Source organism: Xiphophorus hellerii, chromosome 2 (assembly GCF_003331165.1).
Source record: "Xiphophorus hellerii strain 12219 chromosome 2, Xiphophorus_hellerii-4.1, whole genome shotgun sequence".
NCBI lineage: Eukaryota > Metazoa > Chordata > Actinopteri > Cyprinodontiformes > Poeciliidae > Xiphophorus > Xiphophorus hellerii.
Genome location: NC_045673.1, coordinates 13,590,347 through 13,607,826, shown reverse-complemented (window position 1 = coordinate 13,607,826; position 17,480 = coordinate 13,590,347). Strand labels below are relative to the sequence as shown.

Genomic DNA, 17,480 nt, shown 5'->3' with positions numbered 1-17,480 from the left:
GATGGAAGGTGAAGCTCTGCTTGTTTTGCAATGATTAACAGGTTTTGTTTTAGCACTGACCTGTGTGTAGCTCCATTCCCATAAATTTGGGTCGGCTTTGTTGTTCTGGCAACAAGCATTCCCAAATCATCATGCTGCCACCACAACACTTTACGGTTGAGATAGTGTATTCACACAGTAAGTGCACAGTTAGTGTTCTGCTACACAGAGTGTGTAGAATGAAGGCTAAAAAAGTTTAATCTATTCCCAATCTATTCCTCTGGTTGCCATGTCCTACATGGCGTTTGGAAGACTGCAAACAAGGTTTCTTGTGGCTTTTTTCTTTTTACCAGATTAATGAAGCATCAACAGATTTTTCCACCTGAGCTGTGAATCTCTGCAGCTCCTCGTATGTTACAACTAGTTATTGGGAGATTATTTTAATTAATTCTCTCCTAGCCTGGCCTCAACTTAGAGGTCTTTGTGGGTTTGTTGTCGTTCTATACTCTGTTTTTAGATGACGGTCTGAACAGAGCTCAATAAGATGTTCCAAGACAGGACTACTGTTTTATTACCAAATCCTCCTTTAAACTATTTTATCCCTGCCTGACAGGTTACTTAGTCTTCTTAATGTCGTTTGTTTACTCTCTTTGCTAATTAGGTCAAATCTCAAGGCAACTGGTGGAACTGGATTTGATTTGGAGGCATCAGATTTCAGATTATTTGTAAATAAAGAAATAAATGAAAGCCATGTATTCCTTTTCTTTTCACTTCACAATATGTGCTGGTTTGAGTTGGTGTATTAGATAAAATCTCAAAATACATTGAAGTTAGTGGTTATAATGTGACAAAATGTGGTAATGTTAAAGAGGTGTGAGTACTTTTCCTAGGTAGTGTACTTTAATTCTGAGCTTGCTTCAAGAATTCAAGAATGTGCTTAAAAGAAATAAAAAACATCACAAGCTTGGGACACACCTGCTGCCTCTGTGCCCTCTTGCGAGAGATTAGAGACACCCTGTCCTTTATGGCCTTTGCAATGGTCTTATGGTCCCCTTCACAAACATAACCAGATTCAACCTGCAGCAGAAAGATGAGATATTTAAATCAGAAATCAAAACAGATTCTCAATCTGCAGCATTTCCACACACAGAACCTGACATATCAGTGCAAGATGCCATTGTCTTTAATTGCAGTCATGTATTTGCGATGTTGCCTTTACACACAGAGGCACAATGGAAACTAGCGAGCAACAAAGACAGCCCGGCCTTGAAAGGAAAGGCGTGGAAAAAGGCTATTCAGAGCATTAAAATACGTTCAATTTACCATTTCCTGAGCCACATCTTCTGGGACATCTTTGTTGAGGTCAAAAGAAAACTCTATAGCTTCGTTGTCTTTGTACTTCCCCTTCAGTTTCTTTATATCCTCAATTCTCAGCCACAGCTTGATTGCCTCCATCTCCCCATCATCCTCTTCAGCCAACTCCACACGTACGCCAGTATCCTCTTGGAAGAAGGCATGGTTTAGGAGATCTTTGATGGAGTACCTAAATGGACAAAAACCAGTGAGTAAATGAAAACCCTAAAGCTTTAGAAAAAAGAAGAAAGACATCTAGCATAAATATGGGGATTTTCTAAAGTTCGAGACCTCTCATCTTTGTTCTGACGTATGCAACCCTCAATGATTTCCTTAACCTCAGGAATGGCCACCTTGTCGAAGCTGCCCGGTTTCACCCCCTACAGAAAACACAGAACTCTAAATGAAAACCACTTTCTACTGGAATTTTTCAAGTCTAAATAAATTTCTGTATCTCTGTATTGAAACCACAAAAACATTTATTTGAATTTTTGTATTGGGGTTGAGAAAGTGGAAAAAAACATCTAGCCTATTACTTTCAACATTAAAGGTTTAGCATCCAAATAAAGCAGAATTACCCAGAAGACATTTAGAGTAGGGCGGAGACAAAAGAATATCAAGTGGTGGAAACGGAGGGGGCACAGATAGAGATGGCTGATGAGACGTGAAAAAAGAGAGTACAGTAAAAAAATGTAAAAAAAAATGAAAGCAACAGGTTTAACCTCCTTATGCGAGAAATATGAATGACTCATAACTTACATTGCGTTCCAGCAGTTTGCCAACACAACCTGCATGAATAAGACTAAAACTATGCAGTTCTCCGATGTAGCTTCTTCTGTTCAGGAAAGGATTCGATTACTAATTTTATCTTGTAGATAAACAGAACGGCTTCTTTGTGAATCATCTAATAACCTTCAATGTCTCACCTCATAACTTTAGGTTTATTATAGTAAATCTAAAGAAGATATATCAACAGAAAACAGAAAGCAAAACAGGATGATGTAAGAGGAAGGGGTTTTCTGGTGCTGGGAAAAAAAAACCTAATTTCCTTCTTGGAAGATACCGGTCAATAGAAACAGAAAATGAATTCAAAAATGCATAGGTGGGAATTCAGAATTACTCCAGAGACACAAGTCTTCGTGGCACAGAGGAGGAGGTGAAGGCATGGTAGAGACGTGATATGTAGTGCTGACAAAACGACTTACGCTGGTGACTCTGCGGTAGATCTGTGCAGCGTTCTGGCACTCTGAGTACGGGTACTCGGAGGTGGCCATCTCCAACATGCACATTCCAAAGGCATAAACATCCACTGACTCGTCGTACTTCTCCTCATACATCTCAGGCGCCATGAACTCAGGGGTACCTTAAATCAAAACAACTATTCAGAACTCTCGAACTCCCTTACTGACTGTGTGGGCTTCTCATAACCCATTGCTCCTCTGCTCCTCTAACCCATTGGACGGGGTTGAGGAAGAGGAGGATGAGAAGAATGATGGGCCCGCTGACATCTCCTGGTGTAGAATCTGTGAGGTGAAAGTTGGAGGAGAGAAATAAAAAAGGGGGAAGGAAAGTAAAAAAAAAGAGAGAAAACAAAAAAGGAGGGGGAAGCCGAGCTCAGTTAGACTGTAGAGAGGATTGCACGTGTTTGTCTGTGTAAGACCTCGACATGATGGGACATATATGTATATATGTGTGGGACTGAAGTAGCTAGTGTGCAGGACACACTTTTTTGGCAGGAATTCATATTCACAGTGCTCAATAATTAGCTCTCATTTAAGAAAATTGCTTCCAACAACTGCAGTGAAATTAAAGGTACTCAAGATCGTGCCAATTTGCTCTGTAAAAGAAATAAAACTAGCTATGGAAGTAACTTTTGTCAAAACCTTATCCACAAAAAACAGTGTTAACTTTACTCATTGCAGTACACTCACCTCTCAAAGTCTGACCTACCACATCATCCTGACCTGCAGGAGGAAGGTGTTACAGTGAAGGCCGACAAAAACACATCCCATAGCTATTTACAGAGCTGAACAGTGTGTCCTGCCCACCAGCCTCACTAAACTCGTTATTTTAGCTTCAGTCTCAGGTCTGACACAGAAAAACTCATTTAGGTATTTGATTGTAATTGGTTTTGATATTGATGCATATACAGCACACTATTAAGACTTACCAGGCCCATAAAAGATACTTACTCAATGACCAGCAGTACCCTATTCATTCCAAACAGCAGAATGGGGCACAGCTGAGGCTAGAGCCTACATTTTAAAAGCATACTCAAGAATGTGAAAATAAAATAAAATAAAATAAATGAATAGGTAGGGGGGAGGGAAAAAAAAGAAAAAATGCCGACAGAGGCAAAGTGCAGAGAGCTCCCTGGACAGAAAGATGGAGCAAAAACTCTCTGCGGTCCTGCAATAATTTTATAGATAGCAAGAGACAAAAACTAGGTGGGGGAAATAAAACAAAACCTGTTGAAGCAAACCCATAGAAAGAGATGTTAAACAATATATGTACAACTGGCAAACAGACCACATATTTCCAAACCACAGGACAAAGACCAGTCTAAGACACAAATACCTAAAGCCTGAAAGAAGGCATGACAACTACTGTTATATTTAATATTAATAGTTAAAAGTAGGAGAAACATTAGGCGCTACTTACAGTCAGTAGATGCCTGGAAAAAAGACTTTTTTTTTAACAGACATAGAACAGAAATGCTCTGTACATCGATCAAATATGAGTCTGCGAGGAGGAAAAGCTATGTGCAAATCTGCCGCCATATTTGGCCTCCATTTGAGCTGTGGTTTGTTTGAGAGACAGCTGAAACACTGTGGTCTGTTTTTAAACCACATTGTCAGAAAAATAGCAATTTCATAAAGACAAAGTGTTCAAAACTTCAGAGAAAGACACTGTCCCACAGGGATAAGGAGGCTGAAGTGATTCTGAGTTCATACCTATAACACTCTTGGCGAAGGATGCGCGCTTCAGGGTGGCCAGTCCCAGGTCTCCAATCTTAACAGATCCTGTTGGGCCCGTGATGAAGATGTTGTCACATTTGAGGTCTCTGTGGATGATCGGCGGAGCCCGAGTGTGAAGGAAGTGGAGTCCTTTGAGGATTTGTCGACACCAGCTGCGCAGCACTTTGATTTTCATCACCTTGAACCGCTTCAGATATCTGCGAGAGAACAAATCATTATTTCTACAAAGCCTGTTAGATGCACTGAGCAACGAATGATGGGAGCTGTACTCTTCTTTGTACTTCTCAGTAAAAGAAGATAATGCCGCAGATGTACATCGAGTACATTTTGATTTGTACTTAAAACAACGTAGGAATTAGTCATACCTGACGTTTTGTTCTTTTTTTTTTTGTATTTCCGTGTGCTACAGAAATAGAAACTTTGACCCAAAATCTAATTTTTACAATGAGTTAAGGCAAAACATTTTTTAAAAAAATGAGTTCTATTGATTTCACATTTTTAGGTCTATCGGTTGTGAGACTCACGTTTTGAGTGTACCAGAGGTCATCAGTTCTGTAACCAGAACAATGCACTTCTTTCCTTTGGAAGGTCCCTCCCAGGAGTCATAAAAGCGAACAATGTTGGGATGTTGTAGTCCCTTTAACATCCCCGCTTCCTCCTTAAAGCGCTGCCGCTCTGTCTTCGACAGCTTACGGTCCTACAAACAAAACCAAAAGGAAACATTTTAACATTTCATAACCTCAGCACCACAACAATTCATGACTGTACATGTATGAAGTTACAGTGATGTTCACCATATAAACGCCATTAATTCAATTTTCCTAAATACTGTGAAACTTCTTTTTGAAAAGGTTGGACACAGGATATAGTGTCTTCATGAACCAAAAATGTAATTGTGTGCAGCTGTGGTCAGAGGAATGCATTTCTGTTTTCTCTGGCAAGGCTGTGAAACACAAAGAATGTGTTGAGGTTTACCCTTGAATTCATGCAAACCAAATTAGAAGTGCAATGATGGATTTAGATTTAAAAAAAAAAAAAAAAAAAAAGCTGCTAAGCGCTGAGAAAAAAGTTGCTTTATGCATCTATATTGATGAAAAATAATCAAAAACAGAAGATAAGTTCAAATCAAAATGAAATAAAATCATAAAATTAGATACAAAATCAGCCTATGTTAAGATTTTAGCTTTTGTATTTCATGAGTAGCTGCACTTACTTATATTATGGTAAAATGCATTTCTTTAATATGCAAAACATATATTCAAAATCAATTAACAGCTTAAAGCATAAGTACTAGAAGTCTTTGATGTTCTGCCCATTAACCCCAAAAATTTTAAGCACGTGAAACAACCTCTATCAAGTTTCAGGAGCAATTTCTAGCATGACCCACATTTAGATTATGCATGACTAGAGAGCAGTAAACCCGCTGTAGTTGAACAAGTCGTGAGAAACCCAGCAGCCAAAGACCTCAAGTCCCCGGACACCTGGCCTTAAGCCAAGCTGCCAGCCTATTCAATCCGTCTGGAAGAGCAAAATGAATGTTTGACTATTAAAGAAAAGAAGACTTTGACATTACAAAACATTACTTTGCCCATACAATAAATAAACTTACATCACAGCTTTCACTGTGGAGATGTCTGAGGTTTAATGTCAAAGAACAATTGGGAAGCCGAGTTGGGAAAATGAATGAGCTAGTCAAAGAAACACCAGGAAACAGTGAGTGAGACATCAGGCAACTAGACCAACTGACCTACTTTGTATCTATTTATCTAGTGGGGCCATGGGTCCCCCTTCTCCTCTGCTCACCATGTCAAAGCAAATATGCAAAATATCTACAGCAGCACACCCTGTCATTCTCAAAGCTCCAAGGTTGTGCACAAAACCAACAGAAAGGATATTGATCACAAATCTGAGATCACATAATAATAATTGCACTAATAAATCCCCAGTTACAAAGACCAAATCTGTAAATAACCAAATTTCTTCTAAGCAACAGTTCAAACTATTACATCCTGCCTAAAAACTTCAAAGTCTTCACCTTCAACTTGCTGAAAGTGGAGTCAGAAAGTCGGGTAAATAATCTTGCCATTGACTCTTCATGAGATAATCTGGATTATCTGATTGATGTATTTTATATGAAAACAAGTATGACGATTTACAAGGGTTTGGTTTCATCTGAGGAAAAAAAAACTGAACATGGCTTTTAGCATTTATGTTATTCTTGAATGTTTTCAATATGTCTAATAATAATAATAATAATCTTTTAGACCAAAGCAATTTTATCCAATGTAAATCACATTCACTGTTAACTACAAAGTGGAGGGGAAAGCACCGCTTCTAGGCAAAGACTTTCATAAATAATCTAAAAGTCCAAAAATAGATTGAGGGGAAAAGGCCTGCGATCATGCAAACACTGAATGACTGATGAAGCTTTGCTCTTAACTTATTTTGGGATAAAGTTTAAAGTGAAAAATCCATTAATGATGGTGTAGATAAATGGATACTGTTATCAGTATGACGTGTTACAATATATGTGTAAAAACCTTTGCAACTGCAGATCAATTGTAAGCAAAAGACAAGCCAGCACAAATCAGTTCACAAATTTTCAACATTGAACAGATTTTAAGGTGTTAAAAATAAAACGTACTCAAGGGAATACCACTCTTGTCTTATCTTAAATTAAAGTACACAATTTAACAAAGTAATTTGTACACTTTGCTGTTTTGGACTATTCTGTTTGTCATTACAAGTAGAGTCATCTCAGTGTCATCAAGAAGCTGTATAATGTTAAGTTTCTGCTCCAAGCAACCAAACAAAAAAGAAACCCTTGTAAATTTAAACCATAAGCAGAACATGCCCTGGTTTGTATTAAAAGACGGAATTCCCCCAAATTTTGGAAACTGAATGCCGGGCCCCAGCAGAACAAGCTTCTCCAAAATGAATGATAATTAAAAGTGTTAAAAAATGACAAAAATCTAGAGCCACAGCAAGAAATGAAAGTGTGCAGTAGCTTTTTCTCCATCTTTCATTTTTATTCTACACCCATAGGTCAGATCACTTATTAATGGCCTTAATTTGACTTTCTTTTATGTCTGTAAAGTTTAATGACTATCTTTCACAGCTGTGTTCAACTCAAAACCACTTTCTTGTACTTCCTGCCACAGTGTCACCAGAATGATATTTCTGTAAACGGTTTCTGTAAATAAGCAAATGGTATTTACTTATTTATAAGTAAATTCTAAAAACGTCCCAGTTTCACAGTTGCTGTTTTAACGACAGCTGTTTTCTTAAAAGCTGGGTTAGTCATTGGTGGCATTTGGGTTTAAAAGGTCATGTCATGGCCTCCCACATATTTTAGTCAGAAGGAGAACCAAGACTTTACTTAGAAGTTAATCCTATCAGCTCACCTTTCTGCTCAAAACTAAACCTTTTTTTTTTTTTTTTTTTGTTAAACTGACCCACGTGTTTTACTATTGCAGTGTTACAAACAGTAAATTGCTGAATGCTCTTTGAAAATGCTTATGCTGGATTTCACTTGATAATTTTTAAACAATACTTTCTAAAATATTACAATCTAAAATCTAGTAACACTCTTATGGTAAGTCTCCCAGCAACAAACCATTAAGATCAGCGATAAATCGCAGTTGAGTTTAGTGTGACACTTTCAGCAGATCCCTTCAGCTACTTGGACAGGCCTGTCATTGTCTCTGAAGAAATCCTGAGGTTTCCCTAATCTCTAAAGTATGGCTACAGTTAAGAGAAGGAGGACGAGTTGGGGAGATGACGCATACGAAACTGCATGAGTGAGGAGGAAAGGGGAGGTTCCTAAATTTATTCCCCTTTCCCTCAACTTCCTCTCTTTGGTGACCTACTTATTGTTCAGACATGCCAGCAACATGAGATACAAAACAAATGAGTGTGGTCATGAGTAAGTAAAGAAGGGTGTTGGTCTAGAAACTCTTGAGGATTTTGACAAATTGGCTTTTCAGATGTAAAACAATGCAGCTTTAGATCACAGCGATTTTAGGCAAACTAGCTGCAGGGGTTGAAGAAAGGGAAGTGGAGTTGGTGATTTCATTTAACAACAAACCAAGACAACCAGAAACAAAATTAGATGGTGAGCTTGCTTTATGTCAGTGCTAAAATAACTTTTTATTCATGTTTCAACTAGTCTGCGTTTTTATTAAGTCCTGAATTACAGTAAATGCAACAAGATTAGTTTGCAAGTTTTGTATCTCCCTAAAAGAATGCACAAATCAGACATTTGTGGCCGATTTCTGGACTAAGGTTTTAGAAAACTTTGATCTGTTCATACAGACTTTAACTTATTTCAATTTCTCTTGAAAACCTATGATATAGACATTTATAATAGCATTGAAAATATTGTTTCTAGTCTTTCTGCCAAGGGTTGTGAAAAGGACGTTAAAAATCAGAACTGAGACAAAGAAACATTTCTAACTGCCTTTAGAAACTTTTGTTAACAATTAGTGCAGTTAGCATTACTATAGCAACAGCCTGTGTGTATTCCCTAATTGAGACACTGAACTCTGCATTTTGCAAAAGGCTGGCAACATGTCTAAATCCAGCATGTTCCATAATGTTGAAATCTCAAGAAGATAAAGTAGAGCAACATCCCTGTACTCTGAGTCTGTACAGTCTTACAGTTATCCACTTAAATTGTTGCTCTAACACAAACTGTACAATCCACAGAAATGTCTCCAAGAATCATTAAAAAATACAGATTCCTTTTAAATAGCATTTAACATTTCTGTACTTCCTCTGACTTCAGCTTTAATGCATCCAATCATAAATAAACTTATCTTCTTTGCTCAACACTAGAGTCCACACCAAAAGCTTTTGTGGCTAGAGAGACATGGTAGCAAGTGCGTTCAGTAATCAGAATAAGATCAGACTTTTCAGGTTTCAACCAGACAGTCACCAGGTAGCAGAGTTCTATGAGTCACAGTCGTTCTGACTACCTCTGTGGCCAGTTCTCAGGTTTATTGCTCTCCTTTCACACCATGGCTTCTGGTGGTTTTGTAATACAGAGAATCTAGTCCTGAAACAATAAGTTATTTCACAATACAGAATGGCAACGTGGAGTCAAAGAGTGAGACTGAGTGTGACTCAGCAGTGATAATGCGTGGTCTTATTCATATAATCTCCCTCATGCCACTGTTTTCAATAGAATTTAAACTTAAAGCCAAAAGTCTTACACTGATTTAATAAAGCCATACATTCCCAAAAATACAAGACAGTTTGCAAAATTATTCTCATGTTGATCATTTAGGCCAATTTTCATAAATTACCACCACATCAAAAATCTTGTGCAATTCCAGCTGTCCTTTACAAAACTGCTATTTCAGCAAGCTATGAAGACTTAATACTACCTTTAATGTTATAATCTATCTTTAATGACAGAGAGCAACTTCAAGTGAGACAATCAATCACGGTGGTAAATACCAGCATGCCAAGTAGTAACATGTTAACTGGGTGGATTTTTCTTGCCAGGGTACTGGGTTTATTTAAAAAAACAAAAAAAGAAAAAATCAAAACCTCTTTGAGGAAATTAAGAGGGTGGGAAGTGGACTGATGGTTTACTAGTAGGACTTGGCAGGTCAGCCTGCTGTGCTAAACACAGGAGATTCCTCAGCGAGGAATGTGACCCGTTTTGCATTCACACAAGCATTAGCAACAGGAATGCACTGAGCATGCGTGCGATTTGCTCCAAGTGAGGGGGGAGGGGCACGTGTCTGTAATCTTAACATTGTTCTGAAACCAGCTTGCATGTGAGACTGTGGTTCTATCCGCTGCTGTGTGAAGGCCAACAGCAGTCATGACAGGGTGAAAGCTCAACATTATAACCAAACGTTCATGTGGTGAAGGAGGTCAAAGTTTGGACTGTGCAGCGGTTAGGATGGACAGCAGAGCCACAATTATATAGAGTTATCTATAAACAAAAAGTGAGGTCTGAAGGAGATCCTGAAGAATCTAGGTCAAAGGTCAATTTTGTAAAACAGTTTATCTTTGTGGCCCACTTCGTAGAAGAGAGGCAGATAACTTCAGAAATGTCTGTTATTTCATATTTTAAAAAGTGGCAATTATGTGGTTATGGAAATATTCTCAGATTTTATTTTCACTCACTTAATATTTAGCTGTCCAGAATTTATTAGATTGCATTTAACTGCAGGTCTCTGAACCACTCAACCTTTATTTTACAATGTTTCAACAACTCCGTGCATGTCTAAGAAAGAAGAAACGTTGTTAGTGGCAGATTTCTGAGGTTTCTCTATTTAACAAAAGCAAGACTTTCCATAAAGTCTTATTCCTCTGAGGCAATAACCCCATCCAGTCAGTCAGCCGCCACGGCCCTGGCTGCATTCACACGGGGAAGTTTTTACCATGCTCGGATGAGCAGTTCAATCTACAACAGTCTAAGAGGAAATGGTGGCTTATCATTTTATCAAAAAGAAAATTACAGCGGCTCGGGTTCAGGTAACAACGTGGAAAGATATCTTTCTGGCTCCACCGTCTTCACAGCAGACGGTGGCAAGACAATTTAACACTTTAAAAATGAGACATCTCACTGGACTGAAAAGTGAAATGTGAACGTTGGTATAAAGTAAAATCACAGTTCTACTGTAGTCATTGATGCCACATGGATGGGATGATGGATGCTCACAGCACCCTTTATGTTTACTTCTAGTGGCTCAGAACCTGACAGAATAATCCCACAAGTTAAATGTAAGATTTTTAGAACCATTTTGAGCCTATAATCGTTTATCCACTGAAGTTGGTGTTGATCAGTTCCAGCATGTGTCTAAATGCTTTTACTTCGATACATTGCAGAGCTTCAACAACTTTTAAACACATTATGCTTCTAAACAGATACTTCTGATAAGATGATCAGCTACTGAAATCCCTGATTTCAAGACACACTTTATTAAATAAACACTTTTTCTGTAGCACAAAAGTGGGTCACAAATAACAAGATTGCTTTGATTTGTCTCTGAAAACGAAACAACACACAGAACAAATTAATGCCATCAGGTATACTTTTGCTTAAAAATAAAAACAAAGTACATACAATAGAGGAAAAAATGTAGAAATGTAAGATCTAAAAGCTGATTTAAGACATTTTAAGGCCAAAAAGTAGATTTATACTTGAACACAAGCAGAAACCTTTTAATAAAAGCCACACTGTTCATTAGCTTTGGCCTAATGCTGCTTATCGGATAGATAGTAGAGGCTTTATTAGTCATAACTCTAATAGTATTGAATTATGCATTAATTACATAATATACTATCATTGCCAATAACACCACGTGTATTATTAATACTGTTTTATTCAAAGTCTCATGAATTAATACTTTCAACATAACAGAATGTTCATCCTGTTGGACGGAGTCTCGTGACATTGTCTAGATACTACAGCTGATGGGAAGTTGTCATTGCTATATTTAATATCCCCATCACACCACATTGTAGAGTCTCAATACTCCTGTTTATATTCAATATATTACTTTTTTTGTATGACCATAAGTTTATAGTGAACGATATTAAGTTTTGTTTCAAAATGGCACAAATTCAAAACAAAGATCATCTGAGGTCACTTTAAACAGCGAAAAACCCAACATCATTGAACAAGCATTAGGTATCAGACATTTCCTGTTTTAAAATGAAAAATGTCTCAGAATGACATTAGCACCATTCTGAAAAGCAATGGGTTAGGGTTAGGGTTAAAAGTTAAATTGTGCATACCTGCAGCTCACACCATGCCACCTCCACCGTGGTTTCAGTGTCCAAGCCTTTGTAGACCGTCTTGAAAGAACCACGTCCGATTTCTATATCAAACTTCAGGAACCGTCCATCTGGTGATGTTCCCACTGCTTTGGTTTCTGCCTCCTCGATGTCATCCTGGACCCTTTTCTCAGCTTCTCTTTGCTCTGCCTCGGCTCGTGCCCTGGCAGAGTCCTTATCCTCCTCCTCCCCCTCATTCTCAAGAGAAACCTTTACCTCAATGACACTCTCAGATTCTCTGTGACTGGGCAAATGTGCCTCCAAACATGGCGCAGTGCGAGCTTCAATCAACATTTCTCCATCTCTAATGTCTTGCACAACAGCAGACTGTTGTCCCAAAACGTCTACCTTGGCAATCTCAATTTCTTTCCCCGGTTGTTTTTCTCTACCATTATCAGCAGACTTCTCACTTTGATCACTTCTGGGTTCAGCCTTCAGTAAGGGAGTAGCAGCAGCCTTGTGCTCCGGAGGGACCAATTCCTGCGGTTGAACTTGTGGAGGTAATGGGATGGGGATTTTGCTGGGTAAAGGAAGGGCCAGTGCTGTGGCATTGGAATCACTGATGACACTTCGACGTAAAAAACGGTGTTCAGGGTTACATCGGTCTCGCTCCATGGTGTGATGTCGACGTCTCACTTCCACCGGCCGGGAATCACCCATCATCGAATCTGAACCAGAGCTGGGGCCATTTCCACTTCTCTGAGGGGGGGCTAGGAACTTCACCATTTTGTCGTCTGGCTTTTCCGACATCCCACCACCCGGGCTTAAAGTAAGAGGGTACAGTAAATAAAAATTAAAATAAGCTTACTTCCATGACTGCCCAATAGGCTTGGCTAGGTGGTATTAACCTGTAGTCAAAAACAAAAAGGCTAAACTGAAATCTATCTTGTGCTGTCCCTTTGATTGCTCAAAGACTGTCTTTATATATATAGTGCAGGGACTGGGGGTGCAAAATGGGAGGTGTTCTCTTGTCAATGGAAAAACACTGAACACCGCAACAGAATGCAGAGTATTGATGTTGATACACAAGTCTCTTTAGTTCCACATCATCCATCCTGTAAAAGGTTCTTTCAAGCATACGGAATTATTGGCAAGGACCAAGAGTGCACAGCCTCCGACAGGCACCAATCACCCCAAAAGCAGGGCGGGCAAACAGTGTTAATACGCTCCAGTCCACTTTGTGCTGCAACAAAGAATCCAAAACAAAAGTTAGGCCCGACACATTTCAAAAGTAACCAACATCATGTCAAATGTCAACAAGATTTGTAGCATAAGGCAAAATTTACAGTACACATAAACGTAACCTTTCTTAACCTCGAAGCACAGAGAAGCTTGATACAATTTATGTAGACTTCAGAAATTATGTTTCAAGTAAACAGGTCTATTTAAATCTGCCTAAAAAAAGAAACTACATTTACAGTTTGTTCAAGATTGAATTTTTGCAGAACTAGTCATTTTAATACTGACTACACATTTTTCTAGTTCCCCCAAGTTGAAGATCAGATTTCAACTTGCGTCCGATTTTGAATTATGTGAATTTCTTCAAAAGTAACATAATTGTTCCAACACGCCCCCGCAACTTTGTTACAGGGAATTTTCTCTCTAAACTGGGTAAACTCTGCCTCTTTTGCCATGTGTATTGAGAGAGTATACACAACTTTGTTGTGATGAAGACAGAATAAATTGACTCTGGGTAAACATTTCTTCCCCCATTTTAAACTGTAATGTTACAAAATAACCTGGTGAATCCTACCCATGGTTATTTATTTGAAACTTAACTCAATATCGCAGATGTTTTTCCTCATTGATAAAAACATGTTTTTAGTTGTTTCTAGTAGGAAAATCTGAGGGAAAATACAGTTGGCTAATGAGACTGAACTGATCATTTTCATTTTTTAAAATGCAGTAATTACTATCATGACTAAAAATGTTGCAAAAGTCAACTTTAAAAATAATATCCACGTTGAAGTCATGGGATCTGCTTAACTGTGACAGTATATAGATATATAGATATAAAAACATTACTTAACCTCTTGTAAAACTGAAAGCCCGTGCTTTACTTTTAGGAGCTAGAGATGGCTGCCAGGACACATTTGACAGGTAATAATTACTGCCACCAGTAAAAATAATGACACATTATATTGCCTATGTTCAGGGTAGAGGTTAAGTAAACATTTTGAGCAGAACAAAGATTTATATGATCAATGAAACATCTTTGTAAATTAAACCACGGCTTCTGTCGATATAAACATCCGTTTTAGTCGGTATGTCAGTAACAGAAAAAAAACGATTTGCATCCTGTCCCCTGATATGGCTGTTCAAACCAGCAGTGACAATGTTGTTACATATAAAGCACCTTATTCTTGTCACCGCAGCAGCTATGGCCAACGTAAGCAACCATAATGCCAGAAAGAAACCGGATAAATGTTAGCCGCGCTTCCATCCAGATATACAAAAATATACACAAACGTAATAATAACAACAAAAAAATCGAATGATGACTAAATAAAATCTATTAGTACATTCTTATTTTTAGCTTTGTATTAATGACACCCTTGCCGTCTGAAATGGCAACATCGAGTCAACATTACAAAGCGAAGGGAAGCAACGGCTCTTTGTTAGCCGCTAGCACTCAGCTAGTTAGCTGGCGTCGGCTAATCCCTTAACAGGGAAACGACAAATCAGCGATGACTAATTTGCGCGTTGCGTCTTTCTTCAATTCTGTTCAACGTTATAAAACAGCCACATAGCTACCTCTAACCCTAATTCTCGTGCAAAGCCATTTACAAACCATGACCAAGAAATAACAGGTCACAAGTTTACCGTATCGAGGTCCTGTTTCCATCCCGGAGTGATTAACGCCACACCGGATACGTTCACCCGGTGTGAACGTCGGTTGAAAAGGCGGTGACAAAAAGCGCCACTGCTACCCCAGCGATGGAACGTTAGCTAGGCGGGTCTTGCTAATGGCCTAAAAAGGCTGGACCCACCTTCTTAGCAGCGCTTCATTCATTTCAATGTTGCGAGGAGCTTTAACAACGCCAGCGTTGAACCATGTATAGCTGATAGCATTACAATGACATTAACCCCCGCTTGTGAGTTCTGCTGTATTGACAGCAAAGCCGAGCTAATGTTTTGAAACCTACCTTCTCTCAGCGCTAGTCAACGCCAGGATCTGAAATGGAAATTCCCATTGTAAAATTGCCTTCAGTTCGTTTGAACAGAGCTAACTCACTTACCTCGGTTTAAAATGTAGCGCAAGTATATTATCCCAAATAATACGGAATTCAATGTTTTAATCGGATCCTTTACATCCAAGTTGTCGAAGGATGAACGTTGTTACTGAGTGCGCATTTGCAAGCTGTGAACTACATCATAATCATTTGCTGCATACACAGTAGGCTACTCACCACATAGTTTGAACAGAACAATGTTGTTTGGTTACTCACATTTAATTGATTCAATTTTGTTTCCAACAAGAGGTGAACCCGAATGAACATTTTGACGCATATATTGCCTTCTTTCTTAAATCTAGGAACCAGTAAAATAAAAATAAAGATAAATAAATAAATAAAAAGAGATAAGAATAAATTAGAATTTGGTTTAATTTTTATTTTATATTTCATTTAATGAAAATATAAAATTGCTGGCAGAGAAAAATGCTACATCTATTTTATTTTATTATTATTATTACCTTATCCAAACCTTCTCCATAAGTTTCTTGCTCAGAATTTCCAACATCGGGTTCACAAAATTATGAGAAAAATAATAATAATAATAACTGTTTTTATCCAACCTACAAGCATTTTATCTATGTGTTTATTTTCTGTATAGTTGTTCATTCATATTTGTTTACAAAAGAAAAAAAGACATAGAACATTAGTCGAGAAGAAGAAATAGCACCTCCTATAGTCAGAGTATACGATAGACACAAAATTAGATCAATCTAGAAATTTGAACGAACGGGACAATTTTTTGTTTCTTTTTTGCTTCTCGAACTAAACTTCAAATTCAACTCGGTTATTTTTGACCAGAAAAAGACTAAACTGCATTTCAACTTAGTATTTTATCTTTAAAATACTAAAATGAAATAGTCACACGTGTTCTGTAACCAATTTAGTTCAGTGTTAGACAATTATGTTATTTTTAGACAAAAACATAAAGAGGACGTTATACATATAAACGATGATTGATTTGTTCACCACTGGCTCCTAGCTTATTTTATAAATAACTGAAAATAAAGGATTCTATAAATTTTATGAAATCGTTCGAGATATCTGGATGCTAAAGAGCTAGCATACATCAACAAACAAACCCTAAAACAACATTACTTCAAAAAAAATATCTTTACTAAACGTTTGGTAAAACATATATTTTGTCGAGGTAACATTAAGTAAATTTTTAAAACTAAAGTTAGTAAGGTGAGCACTGCCCCCTGGTGGCAAAACCTATCTGCCTTTAAAGATTGAAATAGACAAATAACTACATTTATGTAAATAATTAAAATATATTTATTTAACATATTATTTAGTGATTTACAATTTCACTTATTTTATAGTACAGCAAAGTAACCAAATCCATTATAAATTTGAGTATTTATTCACTTATAGAATCATTGTCTCTTAAAAATGTAGTATTAGTGAAAGTACTAACACTTATACAGTGATGAAATTCACATGTTGTGGAGATTAACCAATCAAATATTGGAGTTTGTTTGATGACCAACAATTACATGTACTCATTATTAATTATGTATGTACTTTAATTCCATTAACATATCTTGAGTTTATTTTAAATAATTATGTAAAATTTATATTTACATGTATGAACCATTACTTTCTTGGATTGTTGCACTTTTGACCCTTGATAGAAATCTGAATATCAACATACTGTCACATATAAATAAAATGTTAATGTTAATTTAAGCTCTGTCTCCATTTATGTATATTTTTACACATATTTATGGTGTAACAACACTAGCCGCTCTGTAAAACAGTTCTAACCTTAACTGATACCTACAGGTCAAAGCTTTAAAATTTGTGCTTCCAAAACAACAGTATAACTAGAAAAGAAATTGCATTTCCTGCGAAAATGCAGTGTGAATGCTCTAAGCTGAATATTTTTAGTGAAAATTGCAAAAGCATTTGAAGTGAACTACAGAAGACTTGCAGAAGCAGCAGAATAAAGCAAAAAATCTGCTAAGCGCAAATAGAAAACCTGTATAAGAGGAGTGCAAAAATCAATGCAATAAGACAATGCAAAAATCTCACCCAAACAATGTTAGAAATGTGTGCAGAATACTGTTTACAAAGCTAATCTGTAAGGTCACAAGAGTTTATAAATTAAAATTAGCTAAAAAGCTAAAGTTAGTTG

At 37.4% G+C, this 17,480-nt stretch overlaps 1 protein-coding gene across 1 annotated transcript in view; it reads right to left on the bottom strand.

Annotated features, from left to right (window-relative positions):
- The window catches only part of LOC116729177 (serine/threonine-protein kinase WNK1-like), a 29,017-nt gene extending 13,954 nt beyond the window's left edge, over window positions 1–15,063 (bottom strand). Inside the window, 8 exon segments of the mRNA XM_032577550.1 lie at window positions 955–1,056; window positions 1,303–1,522; window positions 1,624–1,712; window positions 2,538–2,695; window positions 4,287–4,507; window positions 4,835–5,007; window positions 12,069–13,290; window positions 14,931–15,063. Coding sequence (XP_032433441.1) covers window positions 955–1,056; window positions 1,303–1,522; window positions 1,624–1,712; window positions 2,538–2,695; window positions 4,287–4,507; window positions 4,835–5,007; window positions 12,069–12,857 — 1,752 coding nt within the window. The 5' untranslated portion in view covers window positions 12,858–13,290; window positions 14,931–15,063.
- Between the last annotated feature and the right edge of the window lie 2,417 nt (window positions 15,064–17,480).